This window comes from Gossypium hirsutum, chromosome A05 (assembly GCF_007990345.1).
Source record: "Gossypium hirsutum isolate 1008001.06 chromosome A05, Gossypium_hirsutum_v2.1, whole genome shotgun sequence".
NCBI classification, from domain to species: Eukaryota; Viridiplantae; Streptophyta; class Magnoliopsida; order Malvales; family Malvaceae; genus Gossypium; species Gossypium hirsutum.
The window spans coordinates 5,118,819-5,146,807 of record NC_053428.1 but is presented as its reverse complement, the minus strand read 5'-3'; the positions used below and the strand labels follow the sequence as shown (position 1 = coordinate 5,146,807).

Sequence of the window (27,989 nt, the reverse complement as noted above, 5' to 3'; positions counted from 1 at the left end):
TTTAAAAAGAGTTATTAAATGAATACGTATATAAATTTTCTTGAATTAATAAAAAGATGAAAATAAAATTCAAAATTAAGAAAAACTAAAAATGAAAATTGGAGAAGGCCCAAACGATGAAAAGAAGTGATCCACTGGAGCTCAAATCCCAGAATCATTTGGTCCAAAAGTAAAAAAAAAGTCAACATTCCCAAAGTCATAGTCCACGTATGGCCCAACAAGGTAAACCCTAGAAATCCCAGATTCAGTGCAAATTTGGTAGGTTTTTCACGCTTCCTGTTTTAAAAGCTCTCACCCAGCAGCTTGAGAACCTTAGTGCCGCATCCCTCTCAACAGCTGAAGTGCCGAAAATGGTAATCGCGCTCCCCCTACCTTCCTTTCTTCCTTACGTTAGAAAATAGTTGTGCTATTCATTTTTAAGCTTTTATTGCTGTGGTTCTTGCTTTCATTTTCCCTTTGCAAAAATGTTTGGTTATAAAAATATATGTATGTGCAAAGAACAGTTGAGTCTTAATTTTGAAAGGTTTAATTTGACAGCCTTCGCACAAGACCTTCATGATCAAGAAGAAGCTGGCCAAGAAGATGAGGCAAAACAGGCCCATTCCTTACTGGATCCGAATGCGCACCGACAACACCATTAGGTCTATATTTGCTTCATTTTTTTTGCTCAAACATGCTTACAAGTTTATGTTTTTGTCTCACTTTTAAGGTTTATTCAGATTATTTATTGATTTTTTTTTCAAATTTTTGTTCTTTGATTGAAGGTACAATGCTAAGCGTAGGCACTGGCGCCGTACCAAGCTAGGGTTCTAAGTTCGATGGGCTTATTTGTTTCCAGTATTTTCTTTAAGTTTTCTAAGTTTATTTTCGGACTTATTTTATTTGGGATTTAATATTGGGAACCATCGAGAATCTTTGTATTAGAGATTTTGATGAGATTGTTAGTTTCTTCGTTTTAGTTTGATTTTATATTATCTCATCTTAATTTGAGTGCATGGTGTTGAATTTTCCTTTGGTAATTGCTTTAATTTACCTTATATGTTAAACAATTCTCACCTGCATGATAGCTATATGCTTGAGGGTGGCTTTATCAAATTTGTTACTTTATTTTAACTGAACCATTGTGGTATTATGAACTAATGCTCTTGAAATGGTTAGGTAATATGGTTTTTCTTTAAGGCAGAATTTTGAGTGGCATGCCTTGTTGTATTGAGTTCTGGAGGGCAATGTTGATCATATCACATGCTAGCTAAAAAATCTGTTGGTGGTAAGATTAACTATTAGAGACAATATATAGGGTAAACTTGTAATGACCTGACCCAGCCTACTGAGCTGTGTTGTGAGATGCAAACCAAAATTGTCCTTTTTGGCGCCCACAGCTCTCTTGGGGAGTTTGAGGATTTGTAAGCGAATATGAAGGTAATAAAACCTTGAGGGATTCGTGGGTACCAAAACAGGATAATTTTGGTTTTTGTCTCGTGATGTGGTTAAGCGGGTTGGGTCTGGTCATGAAAAGACACAAGACTTCAGTTTAGAAAGGAAGAGATTGATGCCTTGTATGCATTGTTGTTTCTAGATGGGGAGATTATTTAGGTAGTTTGACATGGAAAATGATTTTGAGGGAATTATTTGATTAGGAAAGGTTTAACGTTAATATGGTCCGCAGGTGTTGTGGAAATGAAGAGTTAATAAACTAGCGTACAAGGCAAGAAGTAATGAATTGGAACTACGGAGGTGGGTTGTAATGGTCTCTACATGATAGGGACGATTATGATGGTTACAGTCGATTGATGGCTTGTGTGTTTATGATGTTTTTGAGGAACAGAGTGCACTTTTATGGAAGGAAAAGTACATTTTACATGATGACCTTGGTTACCAATGTAAATACTTGAATTGCAGTTATGGTAATTGGAGGTAATAATACTTGAATTGCACTTATATGGAAGGAAAAGTAATTTATTCGTTTGCTTAAATGGGTCGTATAGAAAAGATTTGTCTGCTACCCAGCTTCCTGCTAAGTGTGAGCACCAGCGTGTGCGCCCTTGTTTACGAAGCATTTTCAAGTTTGCTGAATCAAAATTTCGAGCTTGACTATGATGGATCAGTAGAGTGGAATGTGCGGTTGCAGTTATTAAAATCAAGATGTTAGGAATGGTGGGATTGTTATTCTATAGCAGGCTTCTAGCCAGGTGGGTTATCATTTTCACAACAATGAAATATCAAACTAATAAGGATGAAATTTTGACATCCGAATATCGTAATTTTGACATGCATAAGGCATCTATTCGGCTTGGTTTGATCTTTAATTGATTGGACCTGCGTTTTGGACAAAATTTTTAATAATTAAAATTTGTATCTGTATTTACATTTAGTTAAAGTTAACCTACACAAAATCACTAAACTATTTTGATTATTCAATTTCAAAAAGTTATAAAATGGCCATTGAATTATTTAAAAGTTTTTATTTAAGTCACTGAATTATTAAAATTAATGTTATATGACCTTTTTTATTCACGTACTATTTGAAAGTTTTTTTTTCTCCTTTTTTATAATTAATTTTTTTCATGAAAGAAATTTGAATCTCATGAATCTATGAATTGAAATTGACATAGCTCTTTTTCTCGATTTTTAATGTAGGTCTTCGATGGGTATAGACTTATCATACTGATTGTTGAATCATTGCTTAGAGCTCGTTAGTAGGATTTAGAAAAAAAATAAACTTTAACCGCTTAGTGACTTAAATAAAATTTTTTGAATAGTTTAGGGACTTGAATAAAATTTTTTGAATAATTCAATCATCATTTTGTAATTTTTTGATATTGAATGAGCGATTAAAATATAAACTATTAGTGATGTTGCTGTGTAATTTATCCTTAGTTAAAAATATAAATGAGCTTGAATAAGAAAAAAAAAGGTAAATTTGATTGTGGTCTGACCGGATCCATACTCCTCAAGTGTTAACTAGAGACAAGATGCAAAGAGTAAACCCTCTATTCAGTTCGGCTAAAAATATTTGCGCTGAATTCAGTGTTTCTTTACAGTTTAGTGGGCAGTCAGCAGAACACTATAAAAAGCAAAATATCGGTTTTAACTTCTAAGCTAGTTCTGACTTTGAAAAGGAATTTGGGAGGATGGCAATTTTCTACGACACAAACCTTTGTTCAAAACTGCATGGACAAGTCATTTCTTTAATATAAAAGGCTGTTGGGTGATGTGATGAGACAGTTCATGCAAACTAAAAACAGCGCAATTTATGGCAAACCACAGAGCCTCCAAAGAAACTAGTCCAAAATTCAATGTCGTTACTGTCTCCCTCTCTCATTTGCTTTCGAAGCTCGGGTTAATTATATAAACACTAGTTCATTCAAGCTAAAATAACACTTCCAATAATAACGAAACTCATCATCTCATTGCCAATGGCTTCCAATGGTGATATCTCTTTGGAGCAGATCAAGAACGAGACTGTTGATCTTGTAGGCATTTTGGCTTCCATTCTTATTGGTTTTCATGTTGCTTTTTTCAGAAAGAATAGATACTAAATTACAGTACTTTGTGTTTGCTTTTATTAGGAGAGAATCCCTGTGGAGGAGGTTTTTCAGCAGCTGAAATGTACAAGAGAGGGTTTGACATCAGAAGAAGGAGAGAAAAGGCTCCAAATCTTTGGCCCTAACAAGCTTGAAGAGAAAGAAGAGAGCAAATTTCTTAAGTTCTTGGGCTTTATGTGGAATCCTCTGTCTTGGGTGATGGAGGCTGCTGCTATTATGGCCATTGTTTTGGCCAATGGAGGTGGCAAGCCTCCAGACTGGCCTGACTTTATCGGTATCGTTTCCTTGCTTTTCATCAATTCAACCATCAGTTTCATCGAGAAAAATAATGCCGGCAATGCCGCAGCTGCTTTGATGGCTGGTCTTGCACCCAAAACTAAGGTATATTTTGTTTGCTCATTCATACATGTATGTCTATTGCTTGTCTGGAGTTCCTTTTCTAGGTTCGATCAGCTTCATGGTTTACTTTGTAGGTGTTGAGAGATGGCAAATGGGGTGAGCAAGAAGCTGCAATTCTGGTACCAGGAGATGTAATTAATGTTAAGTTGGGAGACATCATCCCGGCGGATGCTCGTCTTTTGGAAGGCGATGCACTCAAGTTCGATCAATCGGCCCTAACTGGTGAGTCCCTGCCCGTTACCAAGAATCCAGGTGATGAGGTCTTCTCGGGATCCACCTGCAAACAAGGTGAGATCGAGGCTGTTGTCATTGCCACTGGTGTTCATACCTTCTTTGGGAAGGCTGCTCACCTTGTTGACAACACCAACAATGTTGGCCACTTCCAAAAGGTACCTTAATCATGGTTGTTTAGGTATTATGATGTAAATCCATTCATGTTTGGATTATTTAATAACCCACTGCTTATTGGTACAGGTATTGGCAGCCATTGGCAACTTCTGTATCTGCTCGATTGCTGTGGGAATGCTCATTGAGATCCTGGTTATGTACCCGATCCAGCACAGGAGGTACAGAGACGGTATTGACAATCTTTTGGTGCTTCTCATCGGAGGAATTCCAATCGCCATGCCCACAATCTTGTCTGTGACAATGGCTATTGGGTCTCACAGATTGTCACAACAAGGAGCCATCACCAAGAGGATGACTGCCATTGAAGAAATGGCAGGGATGGATGTTTTGTGCAGCGATAAGACTGGGACTCTCACCCTCAACAAGCTAACAGTAGACAAGAGTCTCATTGAGGTAAGTTATTAGCATTTTTCCTATCTTTCTAACATGGTTTCATGAACATGAAGTCAGTATTTGTATCCGCAGGTGTTTATAAATGACATGGATGCAGACACCCTTTTACTGATTGCTGCAAAGGCTTCCAGGGTTGAAAACCAGGATGCCATTGACGCTTCGATTGTAGGGATGTTGGGAGACCCCAAAGAGGTATCTGATACAATTCACATTTCCATTCATACCACCTGTAATATCTCTGCCATTGCATGTGTTGCTGATTTTGCTGCTTATGAAACTATAGGCAAGGGCAGGAATCACTGAGGTACACTTCTTACCGTTCAATCCCGTGGATAAGCGCACAGCTATCACCTACATTGACAGAAATGGTGAGTGGCATCGTTGTAGCAAGGGTGCTCCTGAGCAGGTAACATAGTACATCAACTGAATTGCCATTGTAGTTCATTTCTAATCTTCAGAGTAATCACCGGTTACACAAGTTTGGCTCCTGAATTCAAAATCTTATTATGTGGGTTGGTACCAGGTCATTGAGCTATGTGAGCTCACCGGTGGCTTGAGGCAAAAGGCGCATCATGTCATTGACAGCTTTGCTGACCGTGGCCTTCGGTCCTTGGGAGTTGCTAGACAGGTGGATGACCCTAAAGCTAAATGATTTCAACATGAATATGTATATTAAGATCAACCACTTCTCTAACTAATTTATTTGGTCTTTGCACAGACAATTCCAGAGAAAACAAAGGAGTGTGCTGGAGGACCATGGGAGTTCGTGGGCCTTTTGCCTCTCTTTGATCCCCCAAGGCATGATAGTGCCGAGACTATTCGACAGACCCTTGACCTAGGTGTCAATGTTAAGATGATCACAGGTGACCAGCTTGCCATTGGAAAAGAGACGGGTCGCAGACTTGGCATGGGGACGAACATGTATCCTTCTTCCTCCCTCCTTGGCCAGTGTAAGGATGAGGCTATTGCTACCATTCCCGTCGATGAACTCATTGAGACGACTGATGGATTTATCGGAGTCTTCCCTGGTAATTGAATAATCATCTTAAGTCTAAAAAATAAAAAGAACCAACTATATTCATAGTAGATTTAATGTGTTAGTATGGTCAATTACTTAATTACTTACAATTTGTTGTGTGCAGAGCACAAGTACGAGATTGTTAAAAGGCTCCAAGAATTGAAGCACATATGTGGCATGACAGGAGATGGTGTCAACGATGCCCCAGCACTTAAGAAGGCGGATATCGGTATTGCAGTGGCTGATGCAACTGATGCTGCGAGGAGTGCCTCGGACATAGTCTTGACCAAGCCAGGATTGAGTGTGATCGTGAGCGCGGTTTTGACCAGCAGAGCCATCTTCCAGAGGATGAAGAACTACACAATTTATGCTGTTTCCATTACAATCCGTATCGTAATGGGATTCATGCTGATTGCTCTCATCTGGGAATTTGACTTCTCACCACTCATGGTGTTGATCATTGCCATCCTCAATGATGGAACCATCATGACTATCTCCAAGGACAGGGTCAAACCATCTCCTACACCCGACTCGTGGAAGTTGAAGGAAATCTTCATCACTGGGGTCGTCCTCGGGGCTTACATGGCGATTGTGAGCGTGATATTTTTCTGGCTGGTCCACGACACGCTGTTCTTCACTGTAAGTGAATGACACTGACCAAAAAAATCAACCAAACCAAGAGGGGAAAACGAAAAAGACAAGAAGTGAACATTTTCTTCCATATTTGCAGGACAAGTTTGGAGTGAAACCGATAAACGAAAACGCAAATGAGTTAACTTCAGCTCTCTACCTTCAAGTGAGTATCATCAGTCAAGCACTCATATTCGTGACACGGTCAAGGAGCTGGTCCTTTGTTGAACTCCCTGGTCTCTTGCTTCTTGGAGCCTTCCTCGCAGCGCAGTTGGTCAGCATAATATGATGTTATATTTCCAAATTTCAGTTTTATGCATTGTTTAAAGTCATATATAATTAAAGACAAGTTGAATGTTAAAACAAGTGTGTGTTACTTGTTGAACAAGGTGGCTACTTGTATTGCGGTGTATGCAAACTGGGGGTTTGCCAGGATCGAAGGCATTGGATGGGAATGGGCAGGTGTTATTTGGTTATTTAGCGTTATTACATACATCCCTCTTGATATCCTCAAGTTCATCATCCCCTACTCTTTGACTGGCAAAGCCTGGGACAATCTGCTTCAGAAAAAGGTCAACCACATTTTCTTCGTTAGGACATTAATTTCCTTCCTTTTTCTTTTTTTAATTTTGCTTTTGACTAAATTCCTTTTTCTGGTTTAACAAATTAAGGCCGCATTCACAACAAAGAAGAATTATGAATTATGGAAAAGAAGCGAGGGAGGCACAATGGGCAGCAAATCAACGTACCCTTCACGGCCTTTCACCCCCAGAAACCAGCTGGACCAATGAGAAGGACCACCACGAGTTGTCAGAAATAGCTGAGCAGGCTAAGAAGCGTGCTGAGATTGCAAGGTAATTTCCTTAAACAATCACCATTGTTTAGAAGCACGCAAGCTTTTGTTTATTTTCTTTCTAAAACTATAATCACAAATTAATTAAGTTTGGCTCTGATTTTGGAAGGCTGAGGAAGCTCCACACACTCAAGGGTCATGTTGAATCAGTGGTGAAGTTGAAGGGGATAGACATTGATACAATCCAACAACACTATTCTGTATAATGCAAGGCTTAAACAAAATTATTACAAAGGCTGAGGGAGCTCCACACACAAAAAAAGGTCGTGGGAATAGTTACCGTTGTTGAGTGCCATTTCAAAAATGTGAAATAAAGAAAGCGAATGTTAAGTAGTATGATTATGATATTGTATATTACCTTTTAAATATATCCTTCGACTTCTCTTACCTTTTTTATTTTTATTTCTTTATAACTTTTACTCTTTCTATTGCCGTTTATATATTAACAAAAACAAGTTCACTCGTCCCAAAAAACAATACAGACAATGTTTGGGAGGATATTGATGCACATCTCTTTAAAACAAAAATATCCATCATCATTTTGATTTTAATATAACAATTACATGAAAAGCTATGTGGTAATGTACAAAGGAATGAAAATTGTACATGTTGGGTTTGGGTGTGGTTCAATTCGCTTAAAGAAAATAAATCAACAAATAAATATATTTAACTTATTAAAATTAAGTAACTGGGTTACCATGTCATCTTCAGATAAAATTTACATGCCAAAGCCTTTAAGGCCATGCACCTCATGCAATACATTAGTAAATATAAAAAGGCATGAATACAGTAAACCCTCGACTTGAAAAGGCTGCTGCGGCAAGGATCGGGAACCAACCCAACACTTATTTGCAGCATTATAATACATAAAGCTTTTGTTAGTCATATCAAGTCAGGTCATCCAAGGAGCAAATGTAACATTGGATATGGCCATAGACATCAAAACAGCTCATAACCAGTGAATTTTCAAGACCTTCTTGATTATTTTTGCTAGCAAATAATCAAGAGGGGGGGGGAGGGGGGGATTGAGCACCAGTACAGCAGCTTACTCATACTTTACGAACAATAATATGCCTTTCACGTTGACATTCAACTTCACCTCTCTGATGCATAATTAAAATGGCTCTTCTTACCTGCCAATTATATATATATAGATGTTATAACAAAATCTCAAAACTCAGCTAGTCAGGCGGTATGATGAACAGGATATTGAACATATACAAAATAAGGTTGATTCAACCATAATTATCATATTTTTAACTGATATTATTCCTTGTTTATTACTAAATTTAGTTCCAACCAAAATTTTCAGGATACTCCTTAAGCATGATATTCAAGTCATTAAACAAATGATGAATGGTGAGAACATCTGGATTTAAGTTACTTACCATTGACTCATTCATACCCATTCTAGTAAGATCATCAATCAATGATCTTTCGGATATGTGATTTCCAATTCCCAATCTTCTCTTTATCTGGTTTTCTGCTTGCTGTATACATCAGATTTTGTTAACTAAAATATGAGAAAAAATTCAGCAATAATGTAAAAGGATTGGTACTAATGTCTACAAACCTTGATGTCATTAGCCATATCAGGAGTGATATGAATGTGTTGGTTTATTCCAGAGCATGCTGCATCCATTGTACAAACTTTGAAAAGTCTTAATGCTTCAGTTACGTCACTTTCAGTGGCAACATGTGACCTAAAACACATTCTTAGGTAACTGTTAAAAGAGGGCAAAATTTTCATCTAGTTATATCAAAATAGAGTGAAAAAATGTCACTCTTCCTGTTTGAATTTTAAATTTAAGCATTCACAACTCAACTTGATTAGCTAAAATCAGTGCTTACAATTTCATTTTTGCAAGAGACTCGTTTAACCTTATGATGGCCTCTAACTGCATCGCAGTGATGGGGATTGCAGCAGCTTCTCCAGTCTCATTTGCTTGCTGCCTCATTTCCTACAAGAATAACTCATGTTGATGACTAATATTAGTTAGCATATTAAATAACCTTGAGATTATTATTTTAAAATATATTTCAACTTCTGGTGTCAATGGGCAGTTAGGGAGCCTTTTTTATTAGTTTAATTCAGGCACAAACATACTAAGACAATACTAATTTATAGCCAAAGTTTGAGATTACCCTTCTGATATCAACATAATCACTCTGAAGCTTAGCACATGCAGCTTCTGAAAGGTGAGGGTGGCATTCTGATCGGCAATACTGTATATACCTGAAAATTTTCACTAAATTTAGCAGCAGATACATGGTAGCATAGACGTTGGATATGGTCCCAGTAACTCAAGGTGACTACATTCTACAGATGTACCTTTTCAGCCAATTCTCTTCTTTAGAAGCTCTAATATCACCGGAGGCTGCCTGAGCAGATGAATGAACTTTTATGATATGACTTGCTATGATCTGCAAAAGAAGTGAAAGTTCAAAGCCAATGAGGGTTTTCTTTTTTTCCTTGTAGCATTAAACCAGAAGAAATGCGGTTCAGTGATCAGGAAATAAGACTGTTAGATAACCCAACAGAACTGAAACAAAGTAGAGCGAGGAAATCTTAGCAGAGAAAAATGAACATAAACTACCTTGTCTTGGTCATACAGACTGACATCTTTGACAATGAAGATCAAGTCAAATCTTGAAAGAATTGTAGTCCGTAAATCAAAATTATCCTGTGCTGTCTGCAAGGTGGTCATTTCTTTCAGTTGCTTCATATAAATGGCAAGCAGAAATTGGAGAAATAAACAAAAACAGAACAGGAAGTGCAACTCCAGACCTTAAGATCATCATAACGTCCAGAAGGAGGATTAGCAGCTGCAAGTACTGAAGTTCTAGAATTGAGAACAGTCGTTATTCCTGCTTTGGCAATAGATATTGTCTGTTGCTTCATAGCTTCATGAATTGCAACCCTAGGCAATTCAAAGTCAGTAAAACCCCATAAGCAGCATACTTAGTGAGACCTAACAAGTTTTATCATTAATCTACTTTACCTATCCTCTGGTCTCATCTTATCAACTCGTCAATACATGCAACACCTCCATGTGAACAAAACAATGGCTCCTTCAAGATAAAACTCCCGCTACATTGCATAGATACGGGAATCAATGTCAGGAACCTTTCTTACGGAAGGTTATGGGAAAATAACAAAATTAAGGACACTTTCTCAAAAATTAAGGAACCAGAAAAACAAAATTATCTCCCAGAAGGCAAAACAGAGCAAGAGCTTACAGAACTACTATCTCGAATAACTGAAGCTGTAAGACCAGCAGCTGATGAGCCCTTTCCAGAAGTATAAACAGCTATGGGAGCAGTCTTCTCAACGAAATTGAGAAAATTTAAGATGTAACCATAAAATTTAGACGGACTTCAGTGAGAAGTACTAGAAATTATAATATGGAAAAATGCCCTAAAACTAAATGGGGAACAGAGACAGCGCTAAAGGAGATGGAAAAGCAAATAACATGGATTTTGGCAACCTTAACCAATCACAGTAACATGTATAACTAACCTGTGACTTGGCAGTAGATGGATCACCAAGAAGTAACACATTAATATCACCTCTTAGCTTCACCCCATCAGGCAAATTCTACATATTGAGAAAGCCAGTTATGAAGACAGTAGATTGAAAGAATATTGAAGGATAAAAGTTAAAGATATGAAACTTACCTTCCTGGCTCCTCCAAAAAGAAGACAAGCAACAGCCTTCTTGACATCATCATGACCAAATATAGAGGGAGCAATCGTGGAGCACATGTCTTTACATGCATCTTGATTTGAGGCAATTTTTTTGAATTCTCTACCTGCAAATGATTAATGATGAAGAAAAAGGGGATCCATTCAAACTTTATTTTAGTGCTTGCACAGAAAACACCCAACACACGCAAGTTAAACAAATTAACTCAAACAATAATAAAGAGAAAAAGGAGCAAGCTACTCCAGGAACTTGTGGATACATGCATACAGTTGATACAAATGCACAGATCATGACACAAGGGGAATAGATGCAGTAAAGTGGGGATGAAAATTTTTAAGTTAACAACATTCAGGATCACTTTGATGTTTACCTCTTCTTGGGTGGAAGTGGCAGGCCCTCGAGAACTGGCCTCATTGGTCTCTTCCATTCCCACTATCCTGATATAAGGCTGTCTGACAGTAACTGCTCCTTTATGGCTACATAAAATCAGATAAATTCCAATTAGAAGATAAAATTCCAATTAGAAGAGAAAGATGGGAGCAAGTGCAGAAAGCATTGAACTCCTCGCAAAAGGCTGACTTTGTTGATGAATTGGCAGCTTGAAAGATACTATAAATCCCCATTATTGTCAATCTTGTACCAGGTACAATGGTTTGAACCAAATGCCGATCCACCAAAAGCAACATATTTCTAGGAAGTTCACCTGTGGGTACATCCTTCAGAAAACATAAATATATCAGCAAATAAATTTCACAATTCGCTAAAGTTTCTCCTAAACTAAAGACCCTTACCTCTGGGTTCTCCTGCAGTGTCAAGGTTTGTTGGTCGACATTCTTGCTCCTCTCAGGAACCACGATCCAGGGATCAATGGGACAAGGTTCTTCTCCGGGCTACAAACATCTCGTTAATCCAATCACAGATTTAAATGAAATTATTATTGAGAAAAAATCTACAGTTAATTTTATTAAGAAACAAACCTGGGGAACATGGTCACATGATCGGGGAACAATTGCTCCACCAAGCCCTGGGCGGCAGGTAACCGTCCTTGAACTGTTACGGTTCTTGCAGATTAATTGCACATAAGTAGCTTTTTCCTTAACCCTTGAAGCAGCAATGGTAATGCCTGATATCTTAACTAGTTTCAAGATATATTGAGCCTAAGTAAAAGAAAAACAATCCGTCAAAACTGTAAATAACGCAGCTTCTTCATAGTTCATACCAATGGATCAAAGATATTCCAAACTGTCAGATTTCAGTTTCCTAATTAAGGAATATTTGAGACTATCAAATAGGATTCTGTAAATATTTGAGTTTATGTGTATAAATATTTATGTAATTTCTTGTGAAAAATATAATTAAAATAGACTATTTTTAACATGGTATCAGAGTTTTTTTAATCTGATTTCTGGGATTTTTTTCTTTGTCTGGTGATTTTTTTCCTAACTCCAACCAGTCCTCAAACCTGTAGAATTTATTCAAACGAAAACATGACTGAAACTGTCAAAGATCAATAACACTGGGGATGTCTCAGAAGTTTCTGTGAACAACTCAAATCCAACAAGTGAGTTTCAGAAATATGGGAAGCTGTGAAATAGACTTATTCTAAAATTCGAGATGCTGCTCAAATCTATGAAATCAACACTAAGATTTCATCTACCAAGCAAGGAAGTCGATCAATCACGGAGTATTCCAATCTGTTGCAAAGTTTATGGCAAGAGATGGATTATTACCAATGCATTCAGATGAAGTGCAGTGAAGATGCAGCACTCTTGAAAAGGTTCGTTGAAAAGGATCGAATTTATGATTTTCTTGCTGGACTAAATGTTGAGTTTGATGCATTAAGAGTTCAAATACTTGAAAAAGAGGAACTACCATCACTAAATGAGACAATTGCAATTGTTTGTGCTGAGGAAGGAAGAAGAGGAGTTATGGTTGAGAACAGTCAAGTGGATAGTTCAGCCTTGGTTACAAAAGCTGTAAGTGAGAGGAAATTTGGCCTGGAGCAGCCAACTAGGGAAGATAATAGACAGAAAGAACGTACAAAGCCTATTAACAGGGATTCCGTATGGTGCACCTACTGTAAAAAGGCCTGTCACACTAAAGAAAGATGCTGGAAACTCCATGGGAAGCCACAAACAACAAATAAAAATTTTTCAGAAAAAGGTGGACAACCAAAGGGACAAGGGCGAGCATATACAACAAGACAGCTGGATGGAAAAAATAATTCTTAGGAATCACCTGTTGAATTCAATAAAGAAGAAATTGAGAAGTTAAAAAATTTGTTGGGATCATTGGAAAAATCTTCTTCAACAGGTACTTGTAGTTTGGCTTTTTCAGGTATATCCTCTTCTCAAGATTCTAAAGTCTCAGATACATTCACCAAAAATTCTTGGGTCATTGACTCAGGAGCTACGGACCACATGATCCACTCCTCATAAAAATTTGTTTCATATACACATTGCCCTAATAGTAGAAAAAAAAGAGTACCCGATGGTTCTGTGATCACAGTGGCTGGTCAGGGTGATATTGTTATAAACAAAACCCTTACTCTTAAAAATGTTCTTCATGTTCCAAAACTATTTACCAATCTTTTATCCATTCAAAGAATTACCAAAGACTATAACTATAAAGTGGTTTTCTATCACAATCGATGTTTTTTTCAGGAACAGAATACGAGGAGGATGATTGGACATGCTAAGGAAGTAAATTGCCTATACTACCTTGAAGAATCTAGTGGAGAAGTTAGTGCTCTGAATTTCTCACCTTCATATTTCATATCCGAATCTATTAAAACCAATAAAGACCAAATTTGGCTCTATCACCTTCGCCTTGGTCATCCATCGTTTAGAGTCCTTAAAATTATGTTTCCTTCATTGTTCAAAGGATTGACTGTTGAAAAATTTCATTGTGATATCTGTGAACTTGCAAAACATAAACGTACCTCTTTTTCAGTAAACAATAAAAGAACATCCACTCCTTTTACTCTTATTCATAGTGATGTTTGGGGCCATCCACTATTTCAAATATTTCTGGGGCTCGATGGTTTGTATCCTTTATTGATGATTGTACTCGTGTGTCTTGGATATTTCTTTTAAAACAAAAATCTGATGTAAGGTCTGTCTTTCCAACCTTTTACAATATGATCAAAACACAATTTGGAGCTGAAATAAAAAGGTTTAGGTCAGGCAATGCCAAGGATTATTTCAATAAATTTCTCTCAACATATGATGGCTGTCGATTCCACCAATATAAACCTACACCTAGTTTGCAAATTAAAACAGTATAGGGAGTAGGGTCGATCCCACAGAGACTGAAATTACTGAAAATTGTTTGTTTCTTGACCAGATTAGTGTCTAGGCAGTTGTCGTGCCCGCGACGTTTGGGGGGGGAAATAAAATATGAAACCTGAAATAAACACAAGAAAACGTAAAAAGTAAAAAGTAAAAGATGAAATAAAAATAAATAATGAAATAATTTAAAGGAAAATCAATAAAACTTAGCTCAACCTTAAGCACGGGTTTTCCCGTCTTTGACCCATTCCTCGAAATTAGGTGAACTCCTCTTTTCCGATAAGCTAGTTATAGCTACCAAGGACGCCTCGGACACCAACTCTTCCTTGTGTAAATTAGTTATGGAACGTCCTATAACTAACCCTTACCGATCGAACAACCTACGAAACGTTCGTGATTTAGAACTCCGACAGCTTTGCGTTCTAGAAGAGCCTAGCTCGAACCAATGTCCTCAAACGTTTGGGAAATTTAAATCCGGTTACTACTTCCCTTGACGGAACCAAATAGCAATCCCCATTTGGCACACCAATGTGTTCACGGAAGACCAATTAGACAATCGATCCTTTCGGAATTCCAACTGTACGTCTAGCCACACTAACTCAAACGACGTCTTTTTTGACTTAGTATTGACTTGACTTTGTGAGTTGACGAAGTCATACTCTTAATTCGGAGAAATAACAAATATCGAAAATTGGGAGTTAAACAGCTCGGGTTCGTAACTCACGGGTTTTTTGACGGGGTTAAAACCGGCTTAAAGCTGAAAGGGGTTTAGTGTGGCATGAATTTAATCATTCTTGAAGGTTGTGGAAATGATAGAAATTATATGAAAAAGGTAATGGAAATGGATAGGAAAAATATTTGCAAAGAGAATTAGACAAATTTTGTAAAAAGAAGACAAAATAATCTAATGCTCAATTGAATTAAGAAAAAGAAAAACAAGGTGGATAATGGAATTCCAAAATGAAATAGGAATATAAAGACAATTGATTAATGGATGATTTCCTAAGAACTAAAACTCCCTATTTATATAGATATGGTTTACTAAAAATAGCTTAAGAAAATTAATATAAAATCTAAAATAATAATTAAAAATAATAAACTTAAAATAGAATTTTCTATTTTTGGCTTTTTACAAAGTCAAATTTATGACTAGTCCTTGGCTTGCTCTATCTTTTCGCTTTGGCCCATTCCAATAATTTTCTTCTAATTTGGCTCCTTTTCAGCTTGCTTTTGATCAATTGCATCCCTGACAAGAATTAAATCATAAAAACACTTAATTAGCAGGGTTCAGTTCATCAATAAACCAAATTAAGCACAAAAATATGCAATTTGACATGTTTATCAAATCCCCCCTACTTAGCTCATGCTTGCCCTCAAGCATGTTGTTCTTTCAAACATTAGAATTAATTCCACAATTTATTAAAAATCGAGCCCCTTTTCCATATCCTCAATCAATGCAAACAACATAGGCAAAAAGAAATAAATGTTCAAAATATACATTTTAATCAACAAGTGTCATAAAATTGAAATATGTCAATTAAACAATTTCATTGTAACAGCCTAATTTTCAGTGGTGTCGGAACAGTGATTTGAGGTCACTAAATCCGACAAATGAGTAGGAAATATTATTAATTTAGTGAGTATAAGTTAAATGTGAAGTCAGGAAAAATTTTGAAATAGTGAAATGTACTAAATATATATATATTAAAATAATTAAAATTGAAAAATAGGTATCGAGACCTCGAGAATTTTAAATCGAGCCATAAATATTTTTATAAATATTTATGGAGTGTTAATAAGTTATTATTAAAGTTTTGTCAAAAAATTTTAAAGTACTGATAGCTAATTGAACAAAAAGGACTAAATTGTATCAAATGCAAAATTGTGGGAAATGATTAAATAGCTTAAATGATAAAAGAAAGAGGGTTTAAAAGGAAAATAGACCCAAGGTATATTTGGGCTGGACGGCAAGAGCATGAAATCACCAAGAAAATAAGGGGAATTAAGGGAAAAATTGGAAAATTGCAAAATTTACTTAATAAAGCTAGGACTAAAGTGGAATTATCTAGATTTCTCTTTATTTTTCTGCATTCTCATCAGCAAAAACACCATGGAAGAGTTCCCTTAAGCTGGTTTTTCATATTTTTACTGCAAGTAAGTTCAATTCTTGATTATTTCTTGAAATTTTTGTGTTTTTGTGACTTTTACAACTAGGTCCATTTGTTGAATTCATTAGTTCTTGATTCTATGAAAGAAATTGAAAGTTTCTATAAATATGTTCTGGAAGTATATGATGATTTGATATAGAATTAGAGCTTTAAACTGTTTATATGCTGATTTTATTGAAAGTATTAAATAGAAAGTGAATGTTTGGGACCTAAATTGTAAAAGAGTTTGAAGTTAGAGTTTTATGTGAAAATTTTGAATTTCAATAGTTATGAAATAACTTATAATGTCTAGGAAAAGTATTAATTGAGAAAAATAGTTTAATTGAGGGGTTAATTAAGTAAGGACTGAATTGTATGAACTATGAAATTTGGGGCAAAATGAAAATCAACATTTTGCACTAAAACAGTTTTGGACAGCAGCAATAGTCTAACTTTGAAAAATCTCCAAAAATTTTATAAATCTAATTAGAGGATGAATAAAATATTAAATTAAATCTTATTGAGTCTAGTTTCTTATAGAAGAAACGGTGTAAGCAATCGAATTGTAAATCATGAGATATAATAAGTTTTGTGAGACAATGTCAGAATGATTTCGGGTTCCCCTGTTCTGACTTTGGAAAATCATAAAAAATTGGATAAAAATAATTAAGGGATTAAATTTATATGTTTAAAATCCTTAAAGAGTCTATTTTCAATATAAATAAGTGGCAACATCATCCGAATCTCGTACGATGAGATAATTAATTCTTAGTGAAGAAGGGTCGGAACTGTCAGACAGCAGAACAGGGGAAACTTTAAAGAATAAACTGTACTTATTGACTAAACCAAAAATTCTGAAAATTTTATGGTAATAAGATAAGTAAGTCTAGTTTTAGGAAAAATTAGCGGATCTTAATTTCGAGTTCTGTAGCTTAATATATAAATAATTTAGTGACTATGACGCAAATGAACAGTTTTGAATATACATAAGTAAATAGTGAAATTATTGATAATGTTACTTGTTGCATGTTATATAAATTAAGGATGTGGAATGGAGAGGAGAAGGAGGAAAATATGTATGAATATTCAGCTAGCATGGCTAATTTGTATGTTTTAGGCTCATGGACTAAATTGAATCAAAGTAAAATTTTATGGGCAATTTTGTAAAAAATGTTAGAAATGACCAATTTGCATGAAATGGATTATTTTATTATTTAAATTACAAAATTGAATGAAATTATTAATTTAGCTCAAGATCAGGGAAAAACATGTTTTAAGGATTAAATTGAAAAGTGTTGAAATTATGGAAAATTCTGACATTTTATAGAATTCATAGATTGTTATCAATTTGTGTGAGAATAACGGCTGGAAATAAGGATTAAATTGCAATAATTTTATTTTATTTTAACCTAAGGATGAAATCGTCATTAATTAAAAGTTTAGGGGTAAAATGATAATTTTGTTTAGAACATTAGTTGAATGTATTATAACATGAAATAAATGAAAACGACGATCAAATTTTTTTATAAAGATCCGGATGACTTGAATAGAGACTTGAACGTGGAAAAGAAAAGATATCGGATTAATGAAATATCTGATAAATGAATCGGTAACTCCGGTAATGCTCCGTAACTCTATTCCGGTGACGGATTCAGGTTAGGGGCGTTACATTCGCTAAATTGAGATTGAATCCCATAATTTGCTTGGCATTATTAATTAACTATGCATCAGAAAATTAATAGAGAAGATCAAACCTTTTTACGCGAACTAGGATGACAACCCAAGCACCCTATCCCGGTTACTCAGTTCAAATAGTCTTTATTTATTATGTATTTTTTTTACTCTTTTTTTATTTTATGGGGTGTTCAGCTAGCGGAATGTTTGTAAGTTATCGACTTGTCACTCGAACCTTTTTACGCGAGACAAGATGACAAGCCAAGCACCCTGCCCCGGTTACTCAATTCGGTCACGTTTTCGAAACTTCATTCATAGCCTGAACCTTTATTAATTTATTTATGCACAAGCAAACATATTTTATTCAATCAATCAATTCATGCGAAAAAATTTTAGCTACATATACCAATTTTAAAACCTAAATGTCGACCAATCTATATACTTAAACATTTAATTTGAAATTTGCCCAATTGCTTAAATCGACTAAGTATGAGGTTTTAAGGCTCAAATGTTGAATAAATTGTCGAAAGAATTCATCATAAGATTGAACACATGCAAAAGAGAAAGACATGCAGCAAAAATTAACATATCAATCCAACCCCTCCACTTAAACTATGCTTGTCCTCAAGCATGTAAAATAAAGTTAGCAGCTCAAAATATATTAAAAATGAAAAAGTTCAGAACACTCCCCGTGTATTTTAATGACATCATTGGTGTTGAGAGTCACGACTTTGTAGGATATTGAGGATGGTGGCGACTTGTGTTTCCATTGTTTCAAGTCTAGCTTCGATTCGACTTAAATGGACCTCTACAGTCAAAGGGTGTTCCTCTTACTCTCTTGTATTAGTGTGTGGTATGTTTGCGAAAAACTCTATTTTTCCGAGCAGCCCGTGTACCTGGAGGAGCAAAATAACACGAAGTAGGGTGCCCGCAAGCAATCCCATAGAATCCAACAATGTATATCTAGGTGGTCCATACGATATGCACATGTGAAGGTTGAGAAATCAATTTCAGACTCAAAAAGTCGAGAGGCTAAATTTGAAATAAATTATCCAAGTATAAGTGGACGGTTGTAACTCAAAACGGCATGAAAATTTTGTAATGCCCCAATTTTCGGGAATTCTGTGAATGTTGGCATAGGTTTAATTATGTTAGTGGGCCTCTAGAAGGCCCAAGTTTAAGATAGAACCCGGCAATTTTAGTTAATTTTTGTTCCATAAGAAAAAGCGGGTGAAATTATGAAATAGGACTTATGTGAAAATGTTTGAAAATGCTATAGGCTAAATTGAAGTGGCCAAATAAATAGGAGTGCAAAATAGGAGGATTTGCATGACAAACCTCCCATTTTACATGAAGTGGCCAGCCATCATGTTGTTGTAGACAATATGAGCACTTGATATCCATAATTCATGGTACAAATTGATAATGGGTTAGGTAAATGTTTCATGATAATGGATTAGGTAAATATTCCATGATAATGGGTTAGGTAAATGTTCCATGATAATGGTTTAGGTAAATGTTCCATGATGGGCATTTCATGTCTTTTATATTAAAGAATTAAATGGATGAAATATGAAATTTTATTAAAAGAAAAAGGGGTGAAAAGAACAAAGTTTTGTCCATCTTTGTTCATCATAGCCGAAAGTTAGAGAAGAGAATGGAGAGGAGAAAGCTCTTGAATGTTCGGTCACTTGGGGAAGAAAATTGAAGGTAAGTTCATGGTAGTTTGCTTCTATTTTGATGTTCATGAGTTCTTCTTGATTCTACCTTAACTCTTGAAGCATATTTTGGTTTTTAGTTGTGTTGTGAGTATTTAGTCATGAATTAAAATAAAGGAAATGGTTGTTGTTTCATGTTCTTTTGATGAAAAATGGAAGATAGGTGAAGTTGAGCCAAACAAATGAGCATGCATGTGCCTTAGATGCTAAAGGGAAAAATCGGCTAACATGTTGTGCTTTAAAATGATGAATTGGAGATTATACTTAAGTAAATTCATAGATATGTGATGATTGATTGGTGATATACATGTTTAAATAACATGCATGCAAGTTATGTGTGAAAGAGTGAATTTGGTAATAAATCTGCTTGGGACAGCAGCAGTAATGTGACTTTGGAAAATCACCATAAATTGTGGGAGATGAATTAGAAGCTGAATAAATTATGTAATTAAAGCTTAATGAGTCTAGTTTCAAATTAAATAAACGAGAACATATTTTGAATTCTGTACAATGAGAAATTTGATTCATAATAAAGAGTGGTCAGATTAGTCAAACAGTGAAACATGGGAAAATTTTGAGAAAAATCAGATATTGATTGGCTAAACCAAAAATTCTGAAAATTTTATGGATAGAAGATATATGAGTCTATTTTCAGGGAAAATTAACGGAACTTGATTTGGATTTTCGTAGATCCAGTTATCAACGATTTAGTGACTCTTGATCAGGAAGACAGCTTGCAGTGAAATTTTGATTATGTGGTAAACATTGACAAAAAATTTGTTAATGAGTTGCTTATTGATTTCTTATAAGCTTACTATGATCTGTAGGTGTGGTTGGCCGAATATTGTAAGGGTTTAATATGTAGTTCGTGTTTGAATAGTTAGATTAACGTGTTAGTAATCCAATTGAAGGCGGTTCGTGTGTGGATCTCGTCAGCATATCGTCGCAAACAGGTGTGTAGCTAACACCCTCTTATAGACTAGATCGGCACAAGCCGAAAAGCCAAAAAGCTGGTATTTTGAGATCTTGTGAGTGTGTGAATGCTCATGAGATTAATAGTTTGATGTACATGGTAAATTAAAGTGATAAGACTGCAGAGTGCGCGATTCTGTGCATTTCGATATTTTTGGGCTTAATGGGCCAAAACGGGATAATGGGCCAACGGGCCCAAATTTTTAAGAAAACGCGGTAAGTGTTTCTGATCGTATGTAAATGGCTATGTTATGTATGAAAACCTTAAGAATAGTTAAATTACTTGAATACCCCTACGTATGCAAAATTGCCATTATACCCCTAGGGTTACTTTTGACTGAAAAGCATGACGATCTGATTCTGTATGATGTATGCCATGATTATATATCTGTTGCATGGGGACTTGGGTTATACTATGGAGGAAGCGTCCTGGTGGCTATGCCACAATTATCTGATCTGGTGGCTCTGCCACATATATCTGTCCTGGTGGCTATGGCACAATTATCTGATCTGGTGGCTCTACCACATATATCTGTTCTGGTGGCTCTGCCACAATATCTGTATCTGGTGACTTCGTCACAATATTTGGCAGCCTCGCTGCGATTTCCGTGGTGTGTAGCGGTTGGGTGGGTCGAGTAGTCTCCCCACATGGTGTAAGGTTGGTACGGGGGTGTTATGGATGAATCTAGGTTGGGTTTCTGCATAAACATGTAATATCTGTTCTGTTCTGTTATGGGCCTATGGGCTTTATTCTGAATTTCTGTTCTGGGCTAAGGCAAACTTATTCTGTTTCTATGGGTTGAGCTGATTTAGACTATGATTGGGTTATTTTACACACTGAGTTTTCCCAACTCACCCATTATTTTTCATTCACATAGGTAAACCCCAACCATAGTGGGCTTGGAGCTGTGAGGGAATTCGGAGTGGCCACACGTTTTGCAAATTCCTGTTTTCTTCCGGTGAATTGGACATCTTTTATTTTATTTTTATGATTTGGGTTTTAAGTTGTAATAAGGCCACTTAATTATTTTTGATGGTTTTAATATGTATTACTAAGATAGGTATTACTTATTTTAACTGTTGAAATTGGATAGCTTTAGGGCGCGTTTTCAAAAACAACAATTGATTTCAAAATAACACGACAACAAGCAAAGCTTCCGCAATGAAAGTATTTTCCAAAATTAATCACTTTTCCTAAAAATGACTTAATCAAATCGGTTTCCTAGAAATATCCATGACGTTAAGGTGTGGCAATGGCGGTATGCATGTCTAGGATTGGATCCGAATGGAGCTTGGTACTTAAGCAGTCCGATGGACTCAGCACCTCTTTTCCAGTTTCCTATCTGGTGCACAGCTTCTATTCACTTTAACCTATAATGAAATTATCTTTTAAAACACTAAGTAAGTTTTTCTGGATCAACAATATAAAATGTTTTGAACGTTTCGATGTGGCATAACGTCTGGGTCGGGTTTGGGGTGTTACAAATTTCATGCAAACCAATATCCTAAATTAACTTGAAGACCCGAATGCATGCACCACAAAAAGAACAGTTCAGTTTTAGTCAAAGCAGCTAATGAGTCATTTCTACCTGAAAAACAAAATGCTAAAAATCGGTGTATGTATTTTAAAGCAGGCTCATGCACCCATAAATCTTTTGTGGTCTTTGGATTATAAAGTTGGTCAGAATTAGGTAAAATACGAGAAACATGCTGAGCATCGAAGTCATTGGGAACATCTAAAAGAGCAGAATGATAGGTATTGGATTGAATGTCATTAGCGTCGATGAAACCCATGGCAATGTTAAATTCTGAAACAGACATCCGAAAGTCTTTTCCAAGCAAACGAAAGCACACTATATTTTGTGTTTCAACAGTTTGCAATGCATTTATATTGAAGCTAAATGTGGTATAAAACTCCATACTAATTCATAACATGCATCACAAATAATATTAGCTAATAGAGTCCAACCAATAGCATCAAAATAATGGAGCACTGCATCATGAATATCTAGAAGTTCAAGAGTAGGGAAATCGATTTGCTTACAGACCGGAAGCGAGCGTTGTCGAATGGCGTTGTATCGTGTTTGCTGTTCCGATGTCGAAAACTTTAGAAATCCTTGTAAACGACTATCGGTAGGAATAACATTTGCTCGACTACGTCTGTTGCGTTGATTTGCTAGGGGTGGTCGAACGTGCTCGTTAGGTGAATCGAGTGGGGGATTTCATTCAGCAGCTTCAGTACTGTTGTGCGGGGGCGTCGATGGCTCACGTGTCGACCGTCAATGACTTCGGGTTTGGCGTTGAGAGACTTGTTCAACAACGGTGGGTGTAGGCTCGACATGGACGTTAGAAGTTTTGACTTCCTCTGGACTGCCCGAAGTGCTTGTGTCGGTCGGGGTTAGACTTCGTCGTTGGCGGGCTCTTAGTTGAGCGGCCGTTCGTCTCGGAGGAGGTGAAGGAGGGTCGTCGTCGGCTAACTCAACGACAGGATGCGCAGAGAAATGGTGTCGATTTTGATTAAGTGAAACCGGGGTATTGTTTGCCGCTTAGTTTTGAGTTCGGACCATGGTATCCGTGCGAGTGTCCCGAGTAGTTAGTTCTGGTGGTTCGACGATGGCGGACTTGGCGGTGGTGGATGACAGCGGCTTACGGCGGTGTATGGAGGCTGCGAATGTTGGTGGGGTTATTTTGGACCGTTTTTGTGGAGGGTGGAGGTGGGGGTATTGATGTTGGCATCGTTTAATGTGAGGGTGGGAGTTTTGGTGTTTCAAAGAAAGGAAAAAGAAAGGAAAATGGGGGTTGGGGGAGTGGAACGGCGGCGCGTGAAAAGCCCCGTTCGGCGATGATGGTGTGTAACAGGTGGGAGGTCACTGCTCGGCGGTGGTTCGGCAGTGGGAAGGGCGTCGAATGGTGGTGGTAAGAGGGGGAAAAAAGAAAAAAAAAGAAAAGAAAGTAGAGATGGGGCGTCGGCGCGGGGTCGACCGCGGCGCGGCGCGAGGTGGGCTGGCGAAGTGCGGTGACGGTGGCAGACAGCCGGCGAAAGGAGTGACGGCGATGGTCGACAGCTTGGGTTGGTTTGGGGTTATATGTTGTTTGTGGAGAAGAGGAAGAATATGAGAGTATTTGGGAATTTAGGGATTTTGGGTGTTTGAATTTATTTATTTTTTGTTTAATTTTTATTTGGGATATTGGGTAGGGTAATTGGGTTAGGTGTAGGTTGGGCCAACTTTGGGTATTGGGTTTTGTGTGGGTGTTGAGTGTGTATGGGTATTGGGTTTAGATTTATGTGGGTTTAAAGGAAATGGGTAATTTTGTAATTGGGTTGGGGTTATTTTAGCTTGTGGGTAAATGGGTTTGGATTTGGGTAGTGGGTTGATTTTGGGTTTTGGTTAATGTGGGTAACTTGGTTTTTAGGTTTTAGGTATTTAGGTATGTGGGTAAATGGGTTTAGGTAGGAATTTTAGTGGATTATGGTTTTTTTTTTTTACTATCACCACATTAGCAAGTCGTGCCCATGCCACCTTCATTACTGGTCTTTTTGAAAATTAATTACTTCCACAGTATTCCTGAAAACATCAAATTGACTAAGTTAAATAAGAATTTATTTATTTACATCCTAATTTACTTAAACTAAAAATAAATGAAAATAAATTTGGGTTGCCTCCCAAAAAGTGCTTTTTTAACGTCGTTAGCTCGACGACCTGTTATTTAAACTTTTGGCTCATCAAGAACAATCTCCTCAACTGTGTGTATTTGAAAATTCTCGAAAAAGGATTTTAGTCGTTGACCATTCACTTTAAAGTGCTTTCGTGTCTCTTCACTTTGAATTTCCACTGCACCATTCGCAAATAAATTAGTAATAATAAACGATCCTATCCATTTGGATCGAAGCTTACCAGCGAAGATTTTTAAAGTGGAGTCGTATAGAAGCACTTTTTGTCCTATTGAAAACTGCTTCCTAGTGATGAACTTGTCATGAAATGCCTTCGTCTTTTCTTTATAAACTCGAGCATTTTCATATGCATCGTTTCTGGTTTCTTCGAGTTCTTGGATGTCTAATTTCTGAGATTTTCCCGCAGACTCCATTTCCATATTGCATTGCTTAACTGCCCAAAAAGCCTTATGCTCTAACTCGACCGGGAGGTGGCACGGTTTACCGAAAACGAGTCGGTAAGGTGACATGCCTATTGGTCCCTTGTAAGCTGTTCTATAGGCCCAAAGTGCGTCATTCAGTCTTAAACTCCAATCCTTCCTGTTAGGTTTAACCGTCTTTTCCAAAATAGACTTGATCTCTCGATTTGACACTTCAGCTTGTCCGTTTGTTTGTGGATGGTAAGTTGTGGCAATTCATTGAGTCACTCCATATTTCTCCATAAGTGCACTTACGAGCTTATTGCAAAAATGTGTTCCTCTGCCACTGATTAATGCTCGTGGAGTGCCATACCTGGAAAAAATAGAATTTTTAAGAAAGTCAACTACGGTCTTAGCATTATCATTTCGAGTGGCCTTTGCCTCTATCCACTTAGAGACATATTCAACAGTTAAAAGTATATAAAAATTACCGAAAGAAGAAACGAAAGGACCCATAAAGTCGATGCCCCACACATCAAAAATTTCACAAATATGAATAGGAGTAAGCGGCATCTCATTTCAACGACTAAGGTTGCCAACTCTTTGGCATTTTTCACAAGTTTTACAGAAATAAAAGGCATCACAAAATATGTTTGCCCAAAATAATCCACATTCAAGAATTTTGTATGCGGTGCGTTTAGGTCCAAAGTGCCCTCCGCATGCATAAGAATGACAAAAAGTTAAGATAGACTGTACCTCTGTTTCTGCTACACAACATCGTATTACCTGATCCGAGCAATGCTTTCAAAGGTAAGGGTCATCCCAAATGTAATATTGTGCATCCTTTCTTATCTTATCTTTTTTAGACCTTGGCAAATCTGAAGGAAGAGTACCTGTGACGAGATAGTTTACTATGTCTGCATACCAATGATGAACTGCATTTGCTGAAAATAGATTTTCATCTGGGAAGTTGTCCTTCAATGGTGTATCGTCTACTGGATTCGGTAATCGACTCAGATGGTCAGCTACTAGGTTTTCGCTTCCCTTCTTATCCCGGATTTCAAAATCGAACTCTTGTAGGAGTAGAATCCACCTGATCAGTCGGGGTTTTGCCTCTTTCTTCCCTATTAAATATTTCAAAGCTACATGATTAGAAAAGATAATTACCTTAGTTTCCAATAGGTAAGATCTGAATTTATCTAAAGCAAACACAACAGCTAATAATTCTTTCTCGGTCGTTGTGTTATTGCTTTGGGCAGCATCCAAAATCTTCGAAGCATAGTAGATAACATGAGGCTCTTTCCCTATTCTTTGGCCAAGAACGGCTCCCACACTTTGGTCACTAGCATCACACATGATTTCGAACGGGAAGTTCCAATTTGGTAGCTGCACTATGGGAGCGGAGACCAATTTATGCTTCAGCAAATCAAACGCATCTTTACAAGTCTAGTCAAATTCAAATTCTTTATCCTTTTGTAACAGACTACAAAGTGGTCACGCGATTTTTGAGAAATCTTTCATAAATCGTCTGTAGAATCCTGCATGGCCAAGAAACGAATGAACTTCCCTCACTGATGAGGGGTAAGGTAACGAGTTAATAATATCTGTTTTTGCCTTATCGACCTCGATCCCTTTCGAGGAAACTATATGGCCCAAAATTAATCCTTTGTCAACCATGAAATGGCATTTCTCATAATTTAAAACAAGATTAAATTCTAGGCATCTTTGTAATATCTTAGCAAGATTATTGAGACATTAGTTAAAAGAGTTACCGTATACCGTGAAATCATCCATAAAGACTTCGATGATTTTCTCGATGTAATCAGAGAATATGCTCACCATGCATCTTTGGAAGGTGGCCGGAGCATTGCAAAGTCCAAACGGCATCCGTCTATATGCAAATGTTCCGAAGGGACATGTGAAAGTTGTTTTGTCTTGATCCTCCGGAGCCACTGGAATCCGGAAAAATCCTAAGTACCCATCGAGACAACAATAATGGGACTTACCGGCTAATCGCTCGAGCATTTGATAGATGAAGGGGAGTGGAAAATGGTCTTTTCGGGTAGCTGCATTCAACTTTCTATAATCGATGCAAACCCTCCATCCATTCTGTACTCGTGTAGGGACCAGCTCACCTAACTGGTTTTTCACCACTGTTATGCCAGTTTTCTTGAGCACGACATGAACCGGGGTAACCCAATTTGTAACAGCCTAATTTTCAGTGGTGTTTGAATAATGATTCGAGATCACTAAATCCGACAAATGAGTAGGAAATATTATTAATTTAGTGAGTATAAGTTAAATGTGAAGTTAGGAAAAATTTTGAAATAGTGAAATGTACAAAATATATATATTAAAATAATTAGAATTGAAAACGAGGTATCGAGACCTCAGAAATTTTAAATCGAGCCATAAATATTTTTATAAATATTTATGGAGTGTTAATAAGTTAGTATTAAAGTTTCGTCAAGAAATTTTAAAGTACTGATAGCTAATTGAGTAAAAAGGACTAAATTGTATTAAATGCAAAATTTTGGGAAATGATTAAATAGCTTAAATGATAAACGAAAGAGGTTTAAAAGGCAAATAGACCCAAGGTCTATTTGGGCTGGACGGCAAGAGCATGAAATCACCAAGAAAATAAGGGCAAAATTGGAAAATTACAAAATTTACTTAATAAAGCTAGGACTAAAGTGGAATTATCTAGATTTCTCTTTATTTTTCTGCATTCTCATCAGAAAAAACACCATGGAAGAGCTCCCTTAAGCTGGTTTTTAATATTTTTACTGCAGGTAAGTTAAATTCTTGATTATTTCTTGAAATTTTTGTGTTTTTGTGACTTTTACAACTAGGTCCATTTGTTGAATTCATTAGTTCTTGATTCTATGAAAGAAATTGAAAGTTTCTATGAATATGTGCTGGAAGTATATGATGATTTGACATAGAATTAGAGCTTTAAATTGTTTATATGCTGATTTTATTGAAAGTATTGAATAGAAAGTGAATGTTTGGGACCTAAATTGTAAAAGAGTTTGAAGTTAGAGTTTTATGTGGAAATTCTGAACTTCAATAGTTATGAAATAACTTATAATGTCTAGGAAAAGTATTAATTGAGAAAATTAGTTTAATTGAGGGGTTAATTAAGTAAGGACTGAATTGTATGAA

General features: G+C 36.6%; 3 protein-coding genes and 1 pseudogene across 8 annotated transcripts; 2 read left to right on the top strand and 2 right to left on the bottom strand.

Annotated features, from left to right (window-relative positions):
• The first annotated feature begins 193 nt into the window (after positions 1-193).
• Positions 194-990, top strand: LOC107890469 (60S ribosomal protein L39-3). Its single transcript, XM_016814912.2, has 3 exons — positions 194-353; positions 538-641; positions 765-990. The coding sequence occupies exons 1-3, from the start codon at positions 351-353 to the stop codon at positions 811-813; spliced, it is 156 nt and encodes a 51-aa protein (XP_016670401.1). The 5' UTR covers positions 194-350; the 3' UTR covers positions 814-990.
• A 1,900-nt stretch (positions 991-2,890) lies between these two features.
• On the top strand, positions 2,891-7,704 carry LOC107892430 (ATPase 8, plasma membrane-type-like; annotated as a pseudogene).
• Positions 7,705-7,891: 187 nt separating this feature from the next.
• On the bottom strand, positions 7,892-10,844 carry LOC107890466 (DNA replication licensing factor MCM5). Of its 6 annotated transcripts, none has more exons than XM_016814907.2 (11): positions 10,767-10,844; positions 10,487-10,570; positions 10,249-10,337; positions 10,035-10,167; positions 9,844-9,939; positions 9,579-9,670; positions 9,392-9,482; positions 9,098-9,207; positions 8,820-8,970; positions 8,635-8,736; positions 7,892-8,379 (listed from the first exon to the last, which is right to left on the bottom strand). In XM_016814907.2, exons 3-11 carry the CDS (start codon positions 10,263-10,265, stop codon positions 8,296-8,298), a joined length of 876 nt encoding a protein of 291 aa, XP_016670396.2. In that variant the 5' UTR covers positions 10,266-10,337; positions 10,487-10,570; positions 10,767-10,844; the 3' UTR covers positions 7,892-8,295. The 6 variants fall into 6 exon arrangements, with proteins under 6 accessions (XP_016670396.2, XP_016670399.2, XP_016670397.2 ...); XM_016814910.2 differs by having other exon boundaries at positions 8,820-8,949; positions 10,767-10,824; XM_016814908.2 differs by lacking the exon at positions 10,487-10,570 and having other exon boundaries at positions 10,767-10,843.
• Positions 10,451-12,162, bottom strand: LOC107892428 (DNA replication licensing factor MCM5). The gene is made up of 8 exons (XM_016817512.1): positions 12,150-12,162; positions 11,930-12,087; positions 11,744-11,842; positions 11,532-11,668; positions 11,220-11,428; positions 10,925-11,058; positions 10,767-10,844; positions 10,451-10,570 (listed from the first exon to the last, which is right to left on the bottom strand). Exons 1-8 carry the CDS (start codon positions 12,160-12,162, stop codon positions 10,451-10,453), a joined length of 948 nt encoding a protein of 315 aa, XP_016673001.1.
• Between the last annotated feature and the right edge of the window lie 15,827 nt (positions 12,163-27,989).